Source organism: Musca domestica, unplaced genomic scaffold (genome assembly GCF_030504385.1).
Source record: "Musca domestica strain aabys unplaced genomic scaffold, Musca_domestica.polishedcontigs.V.1.1 11, whole genome shotgun sequence".
NCBI classification, from domain to species: Eukaryota; Metazoa; Arthropoda; class Insecta; order Diptera; family Muscidae; genus Musca; species Musca domestica.
In genome coordinates this window covers 15,185,130-15,209,832 of record NW_026712133.1, presented here as the reverse complement: position 1 = coordinate 15,209,832, position 24,703 = coordinate 15,185,130, and the positions used below count along the sequence as shown (strand labels likewise).

The following is a 24,703-nucleotide window of genomic DNA, read 5'->3' as shown; positions in this document are numbered from 1 at the left end:
ACAAAGTATTAAGTTTTTAGTACATTTTGCAACTTTTCGTACAAGGATCCTGAGACTCCACCTAATTGGTTACTGTTTATTTAAAGTTTAAAATTATGTTGTTGCAAAATCGTCAGGCAAAAGCCCATTATTGTTGTTTTTATAAAAACAACGTTAGGTTAGGTTAGGTTAAAGGACGCGCAGCTGCATTTAGCAACTGCTCCACTCGGAGACCTATAGGTCCATTGTGTTCATCCTAGGAAAGAGTTAGAGCGAAAGATAGAGAAAGTATAAGAATTGACAGTAGGAAATAGATAGTACGTAGTCTACGGCTGAGTTTGCCGTGTCGTCTTTAGCCACTTGAACCTTCTGGCTAATTGAAGGATCACTGCAGGGTCCGTGGTAGAAAAAGAGGACAAATCACGTGACACTAGTTCTCCCACTAGTTTATGTCTCACGTTAATGAGCGCTGGGCAGTGGCAGAGCAAGTGTTCGATTGTCTCAATTTCTTCTTCATCTTGACAGATCCTGCAGTAATCAATATCATCGCTGTCCCATTTTGAGGTCATAGCCCTCACCTTACAGTGACCTGTGATGATGCCCACCACAAGTTTTAAATCTGGTTTAGACAATGATCAGTGCCGCCTGACTATCGACATATATAGTCACCGGACTTCCGACCTCTATGTTCCTCGTGACTAGCAGGTCTATGGCCTTTTTGACCGCCAGGATTTCTGCCTGAAAAACGCTACAATTGTTTCTGAGCTTGTAGGATTCACGGATATTAAGGGTGTCACAGAAGACACCTGCTCCCGTACCGCATTCCATCTTTGAGCCGTCGGTATATACAGATATGCCGCGGAAAGGTGGGCTGTTTTGGGACCAGGCTTCTCTTTCAGGTATGTGTATATCAGGTGGGCAGAAGCTTAATCGTGGTGAAATATAATCACTTGCATAGGCTATCTCTCCCACAGTCCTTACACGCCTTAGAATCGTAGAGTGACCAAATGGTTGACTACGCCATTCACCTAGTTCCCTGAGCCGAAGAGCACACCTGAATGCCAGTTCCTCTACATGTATGGCCAGCGGGCTTAAACCCAGTAGAGTATCTAGCGCAGCTTGAGGCGTGCTCCTAAAGGCACCCGTTATTAGTAAGGATGCGGCTCTTTGGACTTTGTTAATGTTGCGTGAGTAAGTTGGCTTCTTTAGAGAATGCCACCATACTAGAGATCCATAGGTTAGAATGGGGCGAACGATTGACTCATACAACCATTTAATGATGTATGGTTTGAGGCCCCAGCTTTTACCTATGGAGTTCTTGCAAGAATAGAGTGCGATAAAACCTCTTTTGGCTCGTTCCTCAATATTCCTCTTCCAACTTAATTGTCGGTCAAGGATTGTACCAAGGTATTTGGCCTCTGGTGAGAGGTTTAGAGTGACTCCATCTAGTCTTGGTAGTGTAAATAACGGATATTTACGCTTCTTAGTGAAAAGTACGAGCTCTGTTTTTGCTGGGTTCACGCCTAGCCCGTTTTGACGTGCCCACCGTGATAGAGTGACTAGAGCTCCTTGCATTAGGTCCGAGATTGTTTGCGGGAATTTCCCGGCAATTAGTAGGACGACATCATCAGCGTATGCGACTACTTTCGTCACCGTTACCTCTAGATCTATAAGTATGTTGTTAATAACCAAAAGCCAGAGTAACGGTGATAGGACGCCCCCTTGTGGCGTGCCCCTAGTGACCGATTTCCTGACAGATGTTTCCCCAATGCTCGAGTTGATGATTCTGCTGCTAAGCATGTTATCAACCCAGTCTATGAGGAGTTGTGGCAAATTAAGTTTTGATAGTGACTCATGAATGGATTCCAACGTGACGTTGTTGAAAGCTCCCTCAATGTCGAGGAAGGCAGCCAATGTGAATAAGGAGCCATTCATGTTCTTCTCTATATACCCTACGACATCATGTTGCGCTGTCTCAACAGATTTGCCTTTCATATAGGCATGTTGAGCAGTGCTGATGGCGGTTTGGGGTATTAGAGATCTGATCTCTATGTCTATCAGCCTTTCCAAGGTTTTCAATAGGAAGGATGAGAGACTTATCGGTCTATAGTCCTTGGGAAGTGAGTGACTCGGTTTCCCCGCCTTGGGGATGTAAGTGACTGTGACTTCCCTCCATGATTCTGGGATGTAGGATAGACGCAGACAAGCTTTAAAAATCTCACTCAGTACTGGTGATATTACCGCTGAGACATTTTGGAGCATAGCAGGAATAACACCATCTGGTCCTGGAGATTTGAAAGGTTTGAATGTATCTATGGCCCACTTGATTTTGGGTAAACTTACTATTCTGTCAGCCAAGTCTTGGTCCCTAGTTGTATGATCATGATGTACTTGATCGGTTTGCCGATTGCTTGTCGCGTCAATACAGCCGGGGAAGTGCGTGTTGGCTAGCAGGTTAAGAGTCTCTAGTCCAGAGTCAGTCCATGTGCCGTCAGTCCGTTTTATACTTCCGATGGATTTAGGGTCCTTCGAAAGGACTTTACGAAATCTGGAGGCTTCGTTGACACTTTCAATCGACTCAGTAAAGCATACCCAAGATGAGCGCTTGGCCTTCTTGATCTCACTGTTGTACTTGTTGAAGGATGCTTTGTAGGCATCCCAGTCCGTACTATGTTTGGTCTTGTTGGCCCTATTGTACAGTCGTCTACTATCCCTCCTTAAATTGGCTAAATGTTTTGACCACCAAACAGGTTGACATTTCTTTCCCGGATGGGTTAGTGGACAGACTTTTTCATAACACCCAATTAAGGCACTAGTTATCGCATTTACGGAGTTGTCTATATCGAGGGTTGAGGTTAAGACCATGTTGTCGAAACGGTGAAGCCAGGGTATAGCCAGCTCCGTAAATTTGTCCCAATTTGCCTTTCTTGGGTTTCTATGAGGTTTTTGATGAATACCCTCCACCAGTATTTTGAAATTTATCTTTCGATGGTCTGAGAATGAACATTCGAGAGAAACTTTCCAATCTAGTATGAGAGATTCATCCATGTTAGTAAGGGTGAGATCAATGACCTCAGCCCTGTCTTTGACTAGAAATGTTGCATCGTTGCCCCTATTACATATTTTAAGGTTATATTTCAAAATAAAATCAAAAATCGACTCACCTCTGACGTTAGTATTCGTACTGCCCCATTGGAAGTGGTGTGCGTTGGCATCACAACCTATAATTATGTGCCCGTTGTTGACCAGATCGTCGAGCAGCTCCTCTACCTCGTGGCCGGGTGGGTCAGGTCGCTCATACGGTAGGTAGAGAGAAATGAAAAAGAGAACCCTCCCGGATTTGCATTCCATTCTCGCTACCGTGACGTCTCCTCCACTGTAGTTGCTAAGGAAGATAAGATTTAAACTCTTTTTGGCAACAATACACGTCCTTACCTTATCACCATTGGAGACCGCGTAAGTGACATACTGCCCACTCCCTAACCCAGTTACCCTATTATTGTATGTATAGGGTTCCTGGATTAGGGCTATGTCAACTTCAGATCTCGTGAGGGATAGGAGGAGTTCAGCAGCAGCTGCTTTGCAGTGATGCAGATTAATCTGCATGATATTGAGTAGCTGCTGCTTCCTTCCTCCTAATGCGTTAGCCGGAAGCGGATCCATCCGGCGCCGAAGTGCAATTTTCCCCCACGAGCTTGAAGATACTCCTGGCCATCCTTATCCATGGATACCTTGATGACCAGGCCCCCTCCCTCAGTGGTAGAACTGACAAGACGCCAGCTGTCTGTTTTGAGGTTGGGGTTTTGCTTGCCTAGTATTGTCAGGATGCGTGCCGGATCCACAGATGGTGGTGGCACCCATGCTGTCAATACTCTACGGCAGGGGATGTCCTTTAAGGATACAGCCGCCAGATCGCATCCTTGCCATAGGTCACGGAAGCCGGATACTGCGGTGACTAGGTAATCCTTAGATTCCTGGTTTTCGCAGCACATGACTTTCGCGCCTCTGTAAAGGGTGGCGCTGCCAAACTGCATCCTTCGTGGGTCACCCTCTCCCGTAAAGACAAGCTCCCTCAGTCGATCTTCGAATAGCAGCCATCGACTATCGCTGATTTTACCTTCCGGTTCAGCCCTGTCGATGATTGCTACTCGTAGATTGTCCGGGTAGATCGTCTGGGAGTACTTCCTCTTTCGTCCTGCTTGGCCTGCCGTTTGTGACTTGACCTCTCCTTTGTGGGCCTTATCAGGCTTGGAGCTTGAAGGGCCTGTTGGGGGTGGTTTGGTCACAAGCGACTTGCTGACAGACGAAGTGGAAGTTGTAGGTAAAGGCCGAGAAGCCGGGGCCTTAGATACCTTCTTGGCCTCAGGGTGTGGTTCCTCCGTAGACCGGCCCCTCTTCAATGCCGAGCGCGAAGGGGTGTCGGCCTCCGTTGGAACTGTCGAGGCTGCAGCTATCACAGGCTCCGGCTTCTTGACCTTCCTGTCCCTGCATTTTGGGGTAGATGACCCAGCAGGTCCAGCATTAGGTGTCACCGCGTGGACAACAGCCGGAGTGGCCTTGCTGTCGGTGGTGGACTTGCTGACCTCTGCAGGGTTCTCAACAGTGGGTTGAACTATGGAAGAGTTTGCCCTACTGTTGATATTAGGTGGTGGGAGAGTTAGGAGTATCTGATTAAGAGAACAACTTGGTAAGTGCGGGTGGTTCTTCTCAAACTTAGCAATTACCTTGAGGTTCATCTTGATCAGAATCCTCTCTCTCTCCGTTATGTGCGCGGGGTCTCGGCCAATAAATTTTTTGCAATAATTTATTGACCTTTTATAACCCCGCCTTGCTTTCGCCTCCTTCGGTTCGACACCATCGTGAGAGGTAGGGTTACTGGTAGATTTCCTGCCAGTACCTACAAGGATGGTATCTTGCCGATCGAGGCTTTTAGCATCGGAGGTTACCGACGATGAACCCTCCTGGATTTGGGACTCCACGCAAGTCTCGTTAGGAGTGTTCTTAGCGGTCTTTTGTGATGACTCACCACTTTGAGACGAGGAAATGACCGTTATGTCAAGTTCCTCATCAGAGAGTGGTGAGTCGTTACTAAAGCCCGAAGGAACACTTTCCTGGCTGAGTCTTAACGTTTTTGTCTTTTCCAGGAGGGCAGACAACTGTTCATTTTGTTGCTGAATACTGTCGTGGATTACGTCACTGTAATTCAGTATTGAGTCGTCCCCTCCCGATTTGGTATTCATGTCCTGTGGCCGGTCCTTGGTCGTTGCTTCCTTGGAAGCAATGGTGTCGTTGGTGGTTGTTGGGGGTTTGTTTTGTTTGTTTATTGTTTTATCTTTCTCCATATAAAAAGTCGGACTTGGAGGAAACGAGGTCCACCATGGCATAGCCTCCCTACCATGGCAAGGACTTGGCAACTAAGCCTGTTACTCACTGAGGCGCCCAGGTATCAGTGAGGCAACCGTACGAATACAGTCGGAACCCTGACTGCAAACCTAGGAACACTGATGGGCACGGTTTACATAACACCCCAGCGTTAGGGGGTCTTATTTATCGGTAGACCAACACCGATCACTGGGTATTTTGAGGCGCCAGTTGTTCGCCTCGTCGTAACCAGGGATCATGGGCACTCGGATATTTGTTCCGAGACTCTCCCCCCGGAGACCGCTGAGTTGTCCGCGACTGCTTATTTATTCGCAGCTGCCCAATATATCTATTGGGCGTCCCACTATCCGCAACCTGTGGACGCGTCCGGTAGCATCCAGCTATGCTTCCGATGATCGGCTTCCGATGATCGGCCGGATTGTTTATGAGTGGAGAACGATGGTAATGTTTACCAGGGGGCAAGGCAGGGAATACCTAGGTTTCGGAAAGAGCCACCAATCCTCATCAGTTCCCTTGTTTCTTGTCTGGGATATTCTCCCCAGAAGTTATTTAAAAAAAAAACTTCTATGACAAAAAACATTTTTTTACCCAAGTGACGAGATCGTAAGCTCAATAGAAGAGGAACAAAAGAATTACATAAATCTAAAATTCTTTTGGAAAATCTTCTAAATCTTAAAATGTAAATGTTTATAAGTGCGGTTGTAAGATTTAGAAGATTTTCCAAAAGAATTTTAGTTTTATGTAATTCTCTTGTTTCTCTTCTATTGAGCTTACGATCTCGTCACTTGGGTAAAAAAAAATGTTTTTTGTCATAGAAGTTATTTTTTAAAATAACTTCTGGGGAGAATATCCCAGACAAGTAACAAGGGAACTGATGAGGATTGGTGGCTCTTTCCGAAACCTAGGTATTCCCTGCCTTGCCCCCTGGTAAACATTACCATCGTTCTCCACTCATAAACAAACGTTGTTTTTATAAAAACAACAATAATGGGATGGAAAATACTATGGTATCCCAAACAAGCAAGCCAAACACTGCACTATGGGTTTTTTTACGTTTATTTTGGCATAAACTATAATTTCAAAGCTATTGAATTGAAATTTGGTTTGTATGCATTTTTTATGCTTCCAAGATGACCTACCAATTTTCATATGATTTGGAGCACTATTTCATATAGCTGCTATATAGCCGATTTGGCCGATTTGACCCAACTTTTTTGTTTATGAAGCTATTGAAGTGAAATTTGGTTTGTATTCATTTTTTATGCCCCCAAGATGACCTACGAATTTTCATATGATTTGGGGAACTATTTCATATAGCTGCTATATAGCCGATTTGACCCAACTTTTTTGTTTATGAAGCTATTGAAGGGAAATTTGGTTTGTATTCATTTTTTTGTCCCCAAGATGACCTACGAATTTTCATATGATTTGGGGCACTATTTCATGTAGCTGCTATATAGCTGATCTGGCCGATCGGCTATGATGATTTGGAGAAACATACTGCTCATTCATTACAATAATTATACTTTTGCTATGCCATTTTGAATGTTTAGTTTTAAATCGCTCTAGTTTACGGATGCACTTTGGCAAATGCTTTTTTATATAATTAACAAAATCTTTCACTTGTTTTGATATCAAACGCATTTGGTCTTCATTTCAACTGATATTATTGATATTCTGTAACACATATTTCACAAGTGCATCTTCTGAGCGATTGTTGCTTCTCCAAATTTCAATAAGCGCTGCATGGACAAACACATGTTTATCTGCAAAACACGTGTTGGCACAAAATAGAACAAAAAAGGCTAGTTACTCATTAATTAACACACTTTTGTTAATAACTTGGCATTTATACCTTTTTGCAATGCTTTGCCATTCACAAGTTACACTCCACGGAACACAACTACAATTTATAGATTTTATATAAAGCTATACATAAACGAAACAATTCACAGTATTACAACAACAGACAATTATGACAAAAAGGGCACCTCGTCTTAATTTTACACACCTGCACTAATTTTTTCCATAATTACACATTTTATTTTTTTCAATTTTGTCAAATCAGAAGCACTTGAACTTAGCTGATCTTTACCGCCAGTTGTACCAAAACAAAGTGACTTTCAAACAGCTGACTTTAAAAGCTCGCCAGCAAAAAAGGGTTGCCACCCGTATTGATATTAAACATTTTTTTTTCTAATATGGGTACCTACATTTAGGAAATCAGTTAAATTTCAAAATATGAAACCAAAAAAAAAAAAATGACTTTATGCCAAAAAATCATGCTTTTTACCCATAGTGCACTGTTTAAAATTATATTAAAACAAGTAAAAACCAGTAAGGAAAGCTCAAAAGTCGGGCGGGGCCGACTATATGATACCCTACACCACTATGCATATTTAGTAGAGCTCTCGTAAAAAGGTTTACACAGTGCATTTCAGAGCTCTATGAGATATTTGGTACAAAATCAAAATCTATCTAATTCTATCTAATTCTATAGCTATCTCTGAACCGGGGTTCTCCAAATTTTACCTATTAGCTTCTAGACTGAATTCGGTCTTATGTACGAAAATTCTGGTGATTTGGGCTGATATTGACCATTTAGTGCACATTTAACCCTAAATCGGATGAAGATATATATGGGAGCTATATTCAAATCTGAACCGATTTCGATAAAATTTAAAACAGCTATTCCTGTGCTCCATCTAATACCTGGTACCAAATATCACGGTTGTGGAGTGAATATTACGAATGTATGGGACTAAAACACTAAATCGGATGAAACATATATATGGTTGCTATATCTATATCTGAACCGATTTTCACTAAATTTGATATACTTGCTTTTAGGCTGAATTTGGTCCGATGTACTAAAATTCAGTCCATTTGGACTTATATCGGCCATTTGGTGCCCAATTAACCCGAAATCGGATGAAGATATATATGGGAGCTATATCCAAATCTGAACCGATTTCGATAAAATTACAAACAGCTATTTCTGGGCTGTATCTTATATCTGGTACCAAATATCATTCTTGTGGAGTGCATATTACGAATGTGAGAGGCTAAACACCAAATCGGATAAAACATATATATGGGAGCTATAGCTGTTCCTGAACCGATTTTCTCCAAATTTGTTGTATTTGCTTTAAGGCTAATCTCGGTCACATGTGCCAAAATTCGGGCCATTTGGGCTGATATTGGCCATTTGGTGCACATTTAACCCGAAATCGGATGAAGATATATATGGGAGCTATATCTAAATTTGATCCGATTCTCACCAATTTCAATAGGGTTCGTCCTTGGGCCAAAAAAATATTGTTTGGAAAATTTCATCTCAATCGGATAATAAATGCGACCTGCATTTTGTTCACAAGAATACATGGACAGACGGACGGACGGACGGACAGACGGACGGACATGCATAAATCGACTCAGAAAGTGATTCTATGAAGGTTCTCAAAAGTAACTATGGGTCTAACTCGTTTCCTTCTCCATGTTACAAACAACTGCACAAAGACATAATACCCTTACCACTATGTGGTGTAGGGTATAAACATTAAGTTTGGACGGGCCAAACTTTTAATACCATCCACCTTAGCGTAAAGGAAACTTTAGAGCCCATTATGACCCACATATACCAACTTTTAGAAAAATTCATGGGAAAATGTGCCAAAAATCATCAAAATACCGAATATCGGGAAAACGGCTATATGGGGCTATACCAAAACGTGGACCTATACATACAGTGTTTCGCCAAAGGAGCTAGAACCCATTATGACCTGCAACTACCAATTTTCAGGGAAACTCGTGAAAAAGGGGTCAAAAATCATCAATATACCAGATATCGGGAGGTACCGTTATATGGGATCTATACCAAAACGTGGACCTATACATACAATGTTTCGCCACACGAACTAGGGCCCATTATGACCTACAAATACCATTTTTTAGACAAATCTGTGAAAAAATGTCCAAAAACCATCAAAATACCGAATATCGGGAGGTACCGTTATATGGGGGCTATACCAAATCGTAAATCCATACATGCAATGTTCCGCTACCGGAGTTGGAACCCACTGTGACCAATAAATACCAATTTTTAAACAAATCCGTGAAAAAAATGTGGCAAAAATAATCAAAATACCGAATATCGGGAGGTACCTTTATATGGGGGCTATACCAAAGCGTGGACCTATGCATGCAATGTCTCGCCACACGAACTGAGACCCGTTATGGCCTACAAATACCAATTTTCAGACAAATCAGTGAAAAAATGTGCAAAAACCATCAAAATACCGAATATCGGGAGGTTCCGTTATATGGGGGCTATACCAAATCGTGGACCCATACATGCAATGACTTAGAAGTTTATGCTGATTATGAATATATATACTTTATGGTGGAGGGTATAATTAAAGACACATCGGTTTTAGAAGCCAAATTGTTAAAATCAAGTTCGAACCCAATTAAAATAGCGTCAATTGAAACACAGATTTAACAATTTTCCAATTCTTAGCCCTAAACAATTTCATTTTATCGCTCTCAATATTTGCGCATTAAAACGATTTACATTAACCATAAAGAATACAATGTTAACGAATTCAATTAAGTCAAAAATTGAGGGGCATCGACACAAGAACTTTTTTTGGTCATATCAATCCGCAAGTGGCAACCTTTTTTGAATTGAAATAAAATATTGAAAATCATTATCATGTGCTGCGTGTTTCAAAAATTATGATGTGCGATTGATTGACGTTTATTATAATTTCATCTTCAATAAATTGTTCTCGTACAAGGGTAAACAGTTTTTGAACATCTCTACATAAAGATTGACAGCTTCTGGGATAACGAATGCCAAAGAACCCTCATCAAATGTATTTATTAGGGTGCAAAACGCAACCCAATGTATGAGCAACAATTAGTTGCAATTAATAATTCAAAGAAAATATTATTTGAAAAGATTACATTTTAATTATACTTGAACTGTCTGTTTTTATATGTGGATTCAAAAGGGGAGCCAAGGGGAACTGCTTCAAATTTCTTATTTGAAATTCGGAATCGATACAAGGTCTAAGGGTATTATGTCTTTGTGCATTTGTTTGTAACATACAGAAGGAAGCGAGATAAACCCATAGTTACTTTTGAGAATTTTCATAGAATCACCTTCTAAGTCGATTTATACATGTCAGTCCATGTATTTTTGTGAACAAAATGCAGGTGGCATTTATTATCCAATTGAGATGAAATTCTCAAACGAATATTTGTTTGGCCCAAGGACAAATCCTATTGAAATTGGTGAGACTCGGTTCAAATTTAGATATAGCTCTCATAAATATCTTCAACCGATTTTGGATTAATTGTGCACCAAATGGCCAATATCAGTCCAAATAACATGAATTTTGGCACATCCGACCAGATTTAGTCTATAAGCAAGGACATCAAATTTTGTGAAAATCGATTCTGATATAGCTATAGCTCTCATTTATATGTTTAATCCGATTTGGGGTTTTAATTCCCTCACATGCATAATATGCCTTCCATTCCAATAATCTTTGGTCCCAGATATACAGCTCAGAAATATGAGTTTCAAATTTTGTCAAGATCGGTTGAGATTTGAATATAGCTTCAATAATATACCTTTATCATGTTTATTGTGCACCAAATTACTAACATCAGACCAAATTGTCTGAATTTAGGCACTTCCGGCGGAATTCGGGCTTAAAGCAAGTGCTTCAAAATCGAAAGTCGGTTCATATATAGCTATAGTTCCCATATACATGTTTCATCCTATTTTGTGGTAAAGTCCCTCACGTGCGTAATATACACTCCACAACAATGATATTCGATACCGGGGATCAGATGCTGGTTGAAAATACCTCTGCCAAATTTTATCGAGATCGGTTCAGATTTTACGGTTATTGCTCACCATATATGTAATATTAGCCCAAATTGAATAGATTTTCTCATATTCAACCGAATTGTAACATTTGACGAAACTCTGTCCGGTTATCTATTGCTCTAATAAAAGTTTTTTTTTTTTAACATAGTCCTTATCGAAGTCATAAGATGCACTATACAGCAATGTTTTCACATAAATTCCCAATATAAACTTTTTTGTTACGGGATACTCATAATGGTGTATCTTGTGGGTACTTTATACCTCGGCAGAGTATTATCTATATAGGTCCACGATATCGTATAGCCCCCATATAACGGTACCCCCGATATTTGGTATTTTCATTATTTTATCCACATTTTTCAATGGAATTGTCTGAAATTCCACAAAAGGAGTCCCTTGTGGGCATTTTACCCCCTCAAAAAGAATTGTCTATATAGGTCCACGACATCGTATATCCCCCATATGATGATTTTTGATGATTTTTGTGGCATTTTTTCATGGATTTGTGTAAAAATTGGTATTTGTTGGTCATAGTGGGTTTTAGCTCCGGTAGCGAAACATTGCATGTGTAGGTCCACGTTTTGGTATAGCCCCCACATAGCGGTACCTCCCGATATCCGGTATTTTGATGATTTTTGCCACATTTTTTATGGATTTGTCTGAGAATTGGTATTTGTAGGTCATAATGGATCCTAGTTCGTGTGGCGAAACATTGTATGTATAGATCCACGCTTTGGTATAGCCCCCATATAACGGTATCTCCCGATATTCGGTATATATATGGTTTTTGTCACATTTTTCACGGATTTGTCTAAAAATTGGAATTAGGTTCTAGCTCCGTTGGCGAAACATTGTATGTATAGGTCCACGTTTTTGTATAGCCCTATATAGCGGTACCTCCCGATATTCGGTATTTTGATGATTTTTGTCACATTTTCCCACGAATATGTCTAAAAATTGGTATTTGTGGGTCATAATTGGTTGTAATATTTCCATTACCCTAAGGTGGAGGGTATTAAAAGTTCGGCCCTGCCGAACTTAATGTTTTTTTACTTGTTTATAATTATAATAGTTTTCATACAAGAATTAATCTTTATTTCACGCCTAAATGAACATCTCCGAATAGAACAATAGGATTCTATTATTAGAATCCGAGGATTCCGACCTGTAGTGTGATCACAGACCAATATGGACAGATAGAGGGACGGACACCCATAGCTAAATTGACTTAGCTCGACGAGATAGGATGATCCATATATAATATAATGATCTGCGTACGTCCATGGAACAATGTATACCATATCTTTAAATGTTTCGCCATCTCATCCCTTCCAATGGAGATTGATCTGAATGACCCTGAGCATTGGTAGAATCATTAGTAGTCTTACCTCTTTTTCTTTCTTGGAATGTCCTTTTCCTGGTTAACTTTGCCAGCAAGATTAACTGGCCAGAAACTTATTTTCTTGTTTGAAAGCCTCGCTGTATGCAGTTTCTTCAGCTGTAATTTGGCATTTCTTAAGTTATTTGACTTCTCGCAAAAATATTCAATATACATCCAATTTTTGGCATATTTCCTATATAACGAGAAATCCAGTTTTTTTTTCTCATATTTCAAAGTTGTGGTCCCAATTTCCAACAAAGATGTCTCAATGTAGGTCAAGTTTGAATTATTGCTCATATAACTGTTATCCCTGAATTGTATTACATTAAAAGTTTCCCATCTCCAACAAAATTCGTTGTAAAGTATTATTTTGAGTTTTCAATGGGTAGGTTAATTCCTCGCAAAAATATTCAATGAAGGTGTACTTTTATCTACTGGCTATTTGAAACCTCGTAAAAATACTCGATATGGGTCTACATTTTGGAATATGTTAGGTTAGAGGATGTGTAGTTACAATTGAGATTCTAACTAACTCACTGGAAGACCTCTCGGTCCATTGTGATTAACCATTTGGACGTCCTTGATCGGATGATAAAGTGGCCTGCTAGTATCCCTATTATTATACGCAACCTTGATTTATTCATGCTTGCCATATTTGGTTTGATACCTTGCGGCGTGATTCGTACAAGCACACTATGCTAGCTTCCTCCCTGGAGCATAGATCTAATGCTCTGTTAAATTTAAATAAGAGGGGTTTAATATGTCGGCGACTTCAAGGTATGTTAATTGTGAGCCCATTATTGCCAACTTCTTTTTTCATTGCCTTCAATATGAGGATGTCTAGGTACCCAGTAAAGCTGGATAGTAGTAGTAGCAGATTTCCCAGGGCTGTTCTGCACCTCAGGACTGCATCGGCATTGATTTTGGAAGTTTCAATAGCTTTAAGAGCCGCTTGATTATTCATTAATCCATTCTTTATAGTTTTAATCAATTCTGCTGCTTTCATGATTGCAAAGATCTCTGCTTGAAAAATACTGTACTTTCCATCCAAGTTATAGGAGTAAATCATTCCCAGTTGCTCATAGAAGATTCCGGTCCCCGAGCCTTCTTCTATCTTTGATCCTTCTGTATACGTCGGTGGACCAATTAGGGGTAGATTGGCTCCATTACATTCATTCCCCCTTGGAATCATTGTCTCAATTCTGTCAAACCTCATTGTTGGAGATATGTAATCGCTGTTCCGCTTGTACAAGTTCCGATACAGGCGTATGGACTAGTAGAGGTTCTAAATCTACAGAGTAGCTTTAGAGTCAAAAGTTTATGTTGCCCAAAGTCGAACAACAATAAATATGAATATTAGACAACACAACAAGTATGCAGGCGATACTTAGGTGTTGCTAATAAGGCACTGGTAGTTAGGTATAAATAAAACACTTGTTTTGATGAGAAGACTCTGATGGTCTGATATTTATGTTTTATTTATTACAACATTTTCTTTATTGTCAAAAGTTTACCTTCTTATTCTTCTTTCTTAGTGATCGTTCTCTATTGGTGACAACAGTTAATTGTTTAGTTATCGATTGTTGGCTCAACGGCGTCATGAACCTGGAACCTCAACACCGTTCATGAGCCTTGAGTAAATCTGCTCTGCAGCAAGCTGTCATACACCTTTAGTGTAACTTGCAGCATATTCTGCTTAATGTAGGCTTGAGAGTTTTAAGCTGTCAAGCTATTTACCTTTTTGTATTGTCCTCATATAACTTGAAGTTTTGGTTCCAATTTCCAACCTAATCCCCAGTAATTTGGCATTTCGTTTTCTCAGTGGCTGGTGTTAACAAACATTGAATTATTGAATATTTATATATAGTATATATATATATAAATATATATATATATATCGTAAAGCCCCCATATAACTGTACCACCCGATATTCAGTATTTTGATGATTTTAGCGACATTATTCGCCGAAATTGTTTCAAATTTGGCATTTGAAGTTCGTAATGAATACTAATGCCTAAGACAGAAAATTATCTGTGCAGGTCCACGTCTTCGTGTAGCCCCCACATAACGGTACCCACCGATATTCGGTATTTTGATGATTTTCGCTACATCATTTAGCGAAATCGTTCCAAATTTGGTATTTGAAGTTCGTAATAGATACTGCAGCATAAAACAGAAAATGGGCCATATAGGTCTACGTCTTCATATAGCCCCCATATACCGTGGGCTTTATCGGTCCACGTTTAGGTATAGCTCCCACATAACTGTGCCTCCCTATATTCGGTATTTTGATGATTTTTCGACATTGTTGACCGGAATTTTCAAATTTCGCAATGATAGTTTTTAATGGGTACTACAGTCTATGACGGATAATTGGCTATACAGGGTCAGGTCTTCGTATAAACCAATAATAACGGTATATAAGATTTAGGCACTTTTAGGTAAGATTAGGAGTTTTTATATCTTCTAAGACCTATAGTAGATTTTTATGACAAATATGTTTGTGTAATATTTTAATTTTTTACGATTTTGTTTTAAGGGAGTTTTGAATAACATTTTGAAAAAAGACGCCTTTAGTAACACGCATTAGGGTTGAAATATAATTCTAATATTGTTATTTGTAATAATGCCTGAGATACTATATACCTTTAAAAACAATTCCAAACGCCGATACATGAGTTTTCTATTTTTAACAATTCTTCCACCGTTAACATTTTATTACACAATTTAAATCATTCTTTAATTCAATTAAATTCACTTTTATCAAATCACTCCACATACCACAAAAACAAATGACATTTTTCGTTATGCCATGTCTCTATTAACTTTCACAGAGCATACATATATTGTGTTTGTTTGTAATACAAGAAGATAAAATAAATACGAAAACACAAAACATACATCTCCATACATAGTTTCTCCCACAACACCCCCAACCATTTTACTGCCCAGAGCAATCTGCAGATGTGAGAGATATGGCCTCACACAACATTAGTTATGCATTGACAATATGACGATTAAAATATCACCCCAGAGTGGGCCTGTAAAGGCAGCAGTACTGCGATTCCCAATAGCAACGATGGTACTTTTTGTGTTTCGCAACCCCACAGGCCTTGGCAAATATCTAACCGTAATATCAATATTTGTTGTAGAAAAATATATTATGTTTCCATGTTATCATGTTAGGTAGTTTTTTCTTCTTTTTTCGCAGCAACTATCATAGGCTTCCTGTATGCCAGTCCGTTAGTCAGCCAGAGAGCCTGCCAGCTAACTAGTTCCCCAGCATCTGAGTGTCCTTATAATGAACTGCCCTTATTTGTATTAAAGCATATGAAAATATATCAAAAGCTTAGCAGAAATTTCATTTAAACTTATATTGTGATGCTATGGCAACTTAAAGGCAATGTAAAATAACAAAGGCAGGACAACATGGCAATCGGTCAGGTATTGTACTATAAAACCAGTAAGGAAAGCTCAAAAGTCGGGCGGGGCCGACTATATGATACCCCACACCACTATGCATATTTAGTAGAGCTCTCGTAAAAAGGTTTATACAGGGCATTTCAGAGCTCTATGAGATATTTGGTACAAAATCAAAATCTATCTAATTCTATCGTGCATTTTACGAACTATAGCTATCTCTGAACCGGGTTTCCAAATTTTACGTATTCTTCTTCTTCTTCTAGACTGGTGATTTGGGCTGATATTGACCATTTTGTGCACAGTTAACCCGAAATCGGATGAAGATATATATGAGAGCTATATCCAAATCTGAACCGATTTCGATAAAATTTAAAACAGCTATTCCTGTGCTCCATCTAATACCTGGTACCAAATATCACGGTTGTGGAGTGAATATTACGAATGTATGGGACTAAAATTCTAAATCGGATGAAACATATATATGGTTGCTATATTTATATCTGAACCGATTTTCGCTAAATTTGATATACTTGCTTCTAGGCTGAATTTGGTCCGATGTACTAAAATTCAGTCCATTTGGACTTATATCGGCCATTTGGTGCACAATTAACCCGAAATCGGATGAAGATATATATGGGAGATATATCCTAATCTGAACCGATTTCGATAAAATTACAAACATCTATTTCTGGGCTGCATCTTATATCTGGTACCAAATATCATTCTTGTGGAGTGCATATTACGAATGTGAGAGGCTTAAACACCAAATCGGATGAAAGATATATATGGGAGCTATAGCTTTATCTGAACCGATTTTCTCCAAATTTGATGTACTTGCTTCTAGGCCGAACTCGGTTGGGTGTGCCAAAATTCAGGTAATTTGGACTGATAGTGGACATTTGGTGCACATTTAACCCGAAATCGGATGAAGATATATATGGGAGCTATAGCTGTTTCTGAACCGATTTTCTCCAAATTTGTTGTATTTGCTTTAAGGCTAATCTCGGTCACATGTGCCAAAATTCGGGCCATTTGGGCTGATATTGGTCATTTGGTGGTCAATTAACCCGAAATCGGATGAAGATATATATGGGAGCTACATCCAAATCTGAACCGATTTCAATAAAATTTAAAACAGCTATTTCTGTGCTCCATCTAATACCTGGTACCAAATATCACGGTTGTGGAGTGCATAGTAGGAATGTGAGGAACTTAAAGATCAAATCGGATGAAAGATATATATGGGAGCTATAGCTATATCTGAACCGATTTTCTCCAAATTTGATATACTTGCTTCTAGGCCGAACTCGGTTGGGTGTGCCAAAATTCAGGTAATTTGGACTGATAGTGGATATTTGGTGCACATTTAACCCGAAATCGGATGAAGATATATATGGGAGCTATATCTAAATTTGATCCGATGCTCACCAATTTCAATAGGGTTCGTCCTTGGGCCAAAAAAATATTGTTTGGAAAATTTCATCTCAATCGGATAATAAATGCGACCTGCATTTTGTTCACAAGAATACATGGACAGACGGACGGACGGACGGACAGACGGACGGACATGCATAAATCGACTCAGAAAGTGATTCTATGAAGGTTCTCAAAAGTAACTATGGGTCTATCTCGTTTCCTTCTCCATGTTACAAACAAATGCACAAAGACATAATACCCTTACCACTATGTGGTGTAGGGTATAAAGAGCTTGCCATTGAAATACATCGTTTGCAACGAAAAGCAGCTTTTTGTAATATCTAAATAAATGTTTGTAGAATTAAATTTAAAACTAAATTTTAAGAGAATTTTTGGATTTCTGAACTCAAAAATTGTCTTTGTCCTGTTGCATGATACGCAATATAGGGTATGGATGAGATATAACGATTTAACTCAAATTCAAGCGGGAACACTTATTACACTCTATGCTCTACTCTTGCCTATCACTTTTTATACCCTCCACTATAGTATGGTGGAATGGCTAACTTAATAGCCATTCCGTTTGTAACACCTCGAAATATATATTTTAGATCTCATTTCAATACCAAAAGTCCTGCAGATATAACGTACATTTCAGTAAAATTTTATTAATCTACTCCAATTCGTTCGGAAGCTAGAGTGATTTCCACAGATGGATAGACGGACGGACGGACATTGCTAAATCGACATAGAATTTCATGCTGATCAAGAATATATATATATATATATACATATATATATATACATATATATATATATATATATATATATATATATATATATATATATATATATATATATATAATGTCGCAAAAATCAACAAATTTTCACATCAATTTCCACATCACGAATATAGAGTATTTGATGTTCGTAATGGATGCTACAGCCTAAGACAGAAAATTGTCTGTGCCGGTCCACGTCTTCTTATAGCCCCCATATAACTTTACCTCCCTTTATTCGGTATTTTGATGATTTTAGTGACATTAATCACCGATTTTTTTTTTCAAGTTTTGCATTTGAATATTGTAAAGGCCTATGACAAAAGTTACCTATCCAGGTCCACGTCGTCATATAGTGATTTTTTCTGAAAATTGCCAAATTTCTTCCAAATAGTGGTGGGTATTCCAAGTTCGGACCGGCCGAACATACAGCTTTTTTACTTGTTTTAGTTTATTTTTTCTCTTCTTTGTACACTATCTTCCCCTCTCCCACAGTTCATAGCAATATCAAATCAGATTTGCTGTTATACATAGTCGCACAAACGAATCAGCAAACATAATATTTATTGAAACGTTTTCACTCTTAAATTAAACTCATAAACTCAATTTCGAGCAATTCGGCTCCCACTCTAACAGGAGTGGCTCGTAAAACAAGTCTACTCTTCGAGCAATTTCTCTAGCGAGCAGATTTCACTCCCGAGTGAGAACGAGCAAGTCTGTGCTCTGCTGGTATAATTTTTATTGTTCTCCAAATATCCAATCTCCGTGCCGATTGTTCTTTAGTTGTTAACTCTAGAACTCTGGGTCCATTTCAGCCACTAAATAGTTGCGATCATCTCCAAAAACAACAGGCTTCTATTTTGAACCTACCCCTACCTCCATGCGAAACTAGGTGAGGATCGGGCTTCTATTTTGAACCTACCCCTACCTCCATGCGAAACTAGGTGAGGATCGGGCCATAAATGCGACCTGTGGCTTTATTAAAATGTTTTATGGATAGACGGACGGATACACATAGGCAGATTGACTCAGTTCGACGAGATAGATCTGTATATAACATCCTACGTGCAGGACCAATATTTCGAGGTGTTACAAACTGTCTGGTCCAATTAAACTTGTAATACACCAACACATAATGTTGTAAGATGTGAAAAAATGAGGACATTACAGTCCTAAATCTCACTGTCCATTGAGTTTAAAATCGCTGACTTGTTTCACATTTTATGAGAGATGTAATTATTCAAAATTGATTGAGTGAATCCATGTATTCCATCTTCAAACCTGATTTTAGTGTAAATATTGGAGAGTGTGAAGTTTAGAATTAAACGGATGCTTATTTCGAATTTTATGATATGTTGGGTTATTCCAAACTTTATCCTGTTGTGGGGGAGGTACCAGATAATCCAATTACCTTTAAATTTCAAACATCCCAATATCTTTATTGAAAACAATATCATTAATATATAGGACCTCTATATTAATGATATTGTTTTAAGTAGAGATATTGGGATGTTTGAAATTTAAAGGCAATTGGATTATTAATGCACACCTTATGAAGAATATAAATAGTCAAAATTTTGACCCTTTCTGGGGAAGAAACTGAAGGGTGTAGGCTGATATCTTCAATATTCACAATAGATCTTGTGTTCGTGAAAATTGTGAGATGTGCCGAGTTTGAAAGGGATCCGGTGCTTATTTCCAGTTTAACAAGCTTCATGAATATTCAAAATTTTGATTTGGGGATGTGGGACCAGGAGGAGTGGACCGATATATCCCATCTTCCACAAAATATATTGTTAATACAAAAATATTGGGATGTGTGAAATTTGTAGACAATCGGACTCTTATTTCACGTTTTGTAAGAGTTATATGTAGATTTTGAGTTTTTGTGAGGGAGGTTTCAGAAGGAGTAATCTTATATTGGCCATCCCCGAACTCGTTTGACAAAAATATTGTGATGTGCCAAGGTTGCACCAAATCGGATACTCCCTTCGAGAGACATCGTGCGCACCAGCCTGCCAGACCTGCAACAAAGTCAAACGTCATAATTTTTACATTTTTTAAAATTTTATTGAATTTTTATTGAATGAAAAAATTTCGGAAATAGCATCAAATTTTAGATTAAGTTTAGATTTGTTCGAATTGGTCATCTTGGCACGAATTATGGCCTTCAAACGCCGAATGGAACCGTCACACACTGCCTGAATGTTGCTCTGCGATATTTTGGCCCATTCCCGGCGAAGCGCATGCCAGCGGTGATCGACACTTTGGTATTATTTACTGGATTGGTATCCGGAGATTTTGGTGGCCATTGTGTGCTAGAAATGAAGCGAGGAACCTCATTTTGTAACCATTCTTGGGTGGCGCGTTCTGAGTACGATTGTGCTGAGTCCTCCTGGAATGTCCAAGGTCTGCGGCCAAAATGTTTGCATACCCAAGGCTTTAATACACCCACCAGAATATTTTCGCGATAATATTCGGTATTTATTATGATGCCACGGTCGGTTAATACGAGCGGAGAGCGACCATCGGCTGTTATGGCGGTCCACACTATCACCATGGCCGGCGCTTGAGTTCTGGTGGCCAACCGAAGGTGCACAATTTCAGCTGACCTCTTTGGCAAGTAAACACGATCATTTTGTTTGTTTACAAACTGCCGGACAACGAATGTTTTCTCATCGGAGAAAACCAAATTCGGCAGTTCACCACCTTCGGGCAAGCGAAGCAACTCTTTAGCTCTTTTGAGTCTATTTTCTTTCTGTTGCGGTGTAAGTTCTTGCACTTTTATACCCTCCACCATACTATGGAGGGTATATTAATTTTGTCATTCCGTTTGTAACTCCTCGAAATACTCATGTCAGACCCAACAAAGTATATATATTCTTGATCAGCGTAAAATTCTAAGGCGATTTAGCCATGTCTGTCTGTGTGTCTGTCTGTCTGTCTGTCTGTCTGTCTGTCTGTCTGTCTGTCCGTCTGTCTGTCTGTTGTAATCACGCTATCTTTCGAACAAATTGAGATAGAAGGCTAACATTTTGTACACATGTTTATTTTGCCAGTAGGCAGGTTAAGTTCGTAAATGGGACATGTAGGTCCATGTTATCATATAGCCCCCATATAACGGTACCTCCCGATATTCGGTATTTTGATGATTTTAGCGACATTATTCACCGGAATTGTTTCAAAGTTGGCATTTGAAGTTCGTAATGGATACTACAGCCTAAGACAGAAATTTGTCTGTGCAGGTCCACGTCTTCGTATAGCCCCCATATAACGGTACCTCCCGATATTCGGTATTTCGATGATTTTAGCGACATTATTCACCGGAATAGTTTCAAATTTAGTATTTGAGGTTCGAAATAGATACTACAGCCTAAGACAGAAAACTCTCTGTACAGGTCCACGTCTTCGTGTAGCCCCCATGTAACGGTATCCCCCGATATTCGGTATTTGGATGACTTTAGCTACATTATAAACAGATTTTTCTTCAAGTTTCGCATTTAAATATTGTAATAACTTATGACAAAAGTTGCCTATGCAGACCCAAGCCGTCGTATAAGCATTGGGTATTTTTAAGATTTTAACAGAATTTTTAATGGATTTTATTTTTTGAAAATTGCCAAATTTGTACCAAATGGTGGAGGGTATTAAAAGTTCGGCCCGGCCGAACTTACAGCTTTTTTACTTGTTTGGAATTACAATGGCTTTACACCGAGCTCATTTTTCAATATTTGCGCAATGGAATATTGCGATATGTTCAGCTCACGAGCCATTTTTCGGCCATTGTGACGCGGGTTTCGATCAAGTCGCTTCTTTACTTTTCGATCCATTTCTGCTGATGTTGCTGTTTTCTTCCATCCACTTCCTTGTCGTCGGGCTACGCTACCAGTATCACGGTAACAAGCGATGGTACGAAACACAAAAGATTTATTCACATTTAAATGCTGGAGTGCTCTAAAGATAGCCACTTGTGGTTTTCCAGCCATATAGTCCCAACTTGATCCGCGTTAATGCTTAAATCAAACTTATATTAGGAGCGTTGTTGGCCCCACTGTTAAATCTGCCGGCACACCGACTAAAACATTCTAACTTGTAAGCTAATCAGCGTTTGGTCCCTCCCCTTGCTATTCTATTGTTATATTGTTATGGAAATATGAAAGTTTAATTTCACTTCCAAATAATGACTGCCAGAATTGGGTAATCATTCCATGGAATGTCTATTAAAACTGAAAATTAGTGAACAAGTTATGACATTATTAGAAACTAAATGTGACATTAAAATCATAAAGAGCGCCAAGCCGTAGCTAGTTCATATTTTGTCTTTCAAAATTATTCATTTCATTAAATGATGCCGAAAATTCTTATTCCCCCCTTTTCCATGAAAGCTCTATATTCCATATCACCATGTATGTATGCATGTGTGAGTTATGTGTTCGCCATAGATAAAACAAGCTAACATTTGAGGATGAACTTTAGATGAGCGTGCCTGAGTGTGTGTATGTACGCATGTATGCATGTTATTTGTGGTGGATGTTAACTTTTCCCGGCTGTTTATAATTTATGAGGCAATTTTTCATTTGTGTGCGCTTTCTTTACGCTTTACGCTATTTTGAACAAAAACAACTCAACCAAAAATGCCAACCATTCGACAATGGCAGGAGGATGGCAAATTGCAAAGAAATGTTCTTTCAACTTTCCTCATTCACATTTCATATTGGGTGAATGCGATGCGTGTATACCTAAACATGGAATATATGTGTGTGTATGCCAGTCTGTGTATGTGTGTGTGCTTTCCTCTTGCCAGTGTTAATGCATTATTTATTAGAATTGAATTTGTTTGTTCACTTTACTATTTTACATCGCACTCCCAAAACCCAAGGCTTTAAGGATTTTCACTCGGCATTCATTTATGACCCACCATCCAATGGAGCATTCGATAAGAAGTTTTCTCCGCCGAGAAATGGGTTAAATATTTTGTGACCACTTGGAGTAACGGAGGTTTTTAATATACAGCACACGATTATTGGCCTATACCATGGGAATTGATCATAAAACTTGAAATGGTAATGTTAGATTCCAAAGCAACGTGTAAGGTATTAGCTTCATTGATACTTCTCTTCGATAGATGCTTAGCCAAAGAAGTACTGACAGTTAAATTACATACAAAAAAATAATTTCAGGGAAAATCTAGCAGATTATGGACGTAGAACTAAAAAAGAAGACACGTGCATCAGCGTTTTGAAAGTTTACATCGCAAAGTAATCTAAATGCAGGAGGAAAGTTCCCCCTCTTCCACATTTTTTGAAATTTGCGGATTAAGTTACCTTGGAATTCGTTGATTTTAGCTACTAGTGTCTTCGGCAGTATAGCAGATAAAAACACAAGATTTATTTTGATCTCAAGCGAGTCACCAAAGGGGATTTTGGTGTTCTTATACCCTACACCACATAGTGGTATTATGTCTTAGTCCATTTGTTTGTAGACCCATAGTTACTTTTTTAAGATCTTCATAGAATCACTTTCTGAGTCGATTTATGCATGTCTGTCCGTCTGTCCGCCAGTCCATATATTCTTGTGAACAAAATGCAGGTCGTATTTACTATCCGATTGAGATTACATTTTGCAAACAAAATTTGTTTGGCCCAGGGTCGAAACCTATTGAAATTGGTGAAAATCAGTTCATATTTAGTTATAGCTCCCATATATATCTTCAACCGATTCCGGGTTAATTGTGCACCAAATGGCTATTATCAGTTCAAATGACCTGGATTTTGGCACAACCAACCGAATTTAGCCTAGAGGCAAGTACATCAAATATGGTGAAAATCGGTTCAGATATAGCTTTAGCTCCCATACATATATGTTTCATCCGATTTGGGATTTTAAGTCCCTCACATGCGTAATATGCACCCCACAACAATAATCTTGGTACCACATATAAGATATAGCATAAAAATAAGTGGTTAGAATCTTGTCAAGATCGGTTCAGATTTGGGCATAGCTCCAATATATATTTATTCGATTTCTTGTTTTTTGTGCACCCAATGGCTAATATCAGCCCAAATGAACTGAATCTTGGCAAATTCAGCCGATTTCATCCTAGAAACAAGTATTTTAAATTTGCTGAAAATCGATTCAGATATAGCAATAGCCCCCACATATATGTTTCATCCTAATTGGCGTTTAAGTCCCTCACAATCGTAATATCCGTTCGACAACAATGACATTTGGTGCCAGATATCTTATAAAGCTCAGAATTACCTTTGCCAAATTTTATAGAGAACGGCTCAGATTTGGATATTGCTCCTATATATATCCTTAGTCCGATTTCAGGTTTATTGTGCAAACTCGGCTCCGATATATATTGTTTTAATATAATCCTTCTCCAAGTGATATCATGCACTCTATAACAAACTATTAATACTCTAAAGGCATATGTC

At 38.9% G+C, this 24,703-nt stretch overlaps 2 protein-coding genes across 2 annotated transcripts in view; one reads left to right on the top strand and one right to left on the bottom strand.

Annotated features, from left to right (window-relative positions):
- Positions 1–24,703, top strand: part of LOC101893308 (uncharacterized) — a 205,223-nt gene that overhangs the window by 59,433 nt on the left and 121,087 nt on the right. The gene's annotated exons all lie outside the window — the stretch shown is intronic.
- Positions 145–4,372, bottom strand: LOC131806877 (uncharacterized). The gene is made up of 2 exons (XM_059131709.1): positions 3,144–4,372; positions 145–235 (listed from the first exon to the last, which is right to left on the bottom strand). Exons 1-2 carry the CDS (start codon positions 3,640–3,642, stop codon positions 231–233), a joined length of 504 nt encoding a protein of 167 aa, XP_058987692.1. The 5' UTR covers positions 3,643–4,372; the 3' UTR covers positions 145–230.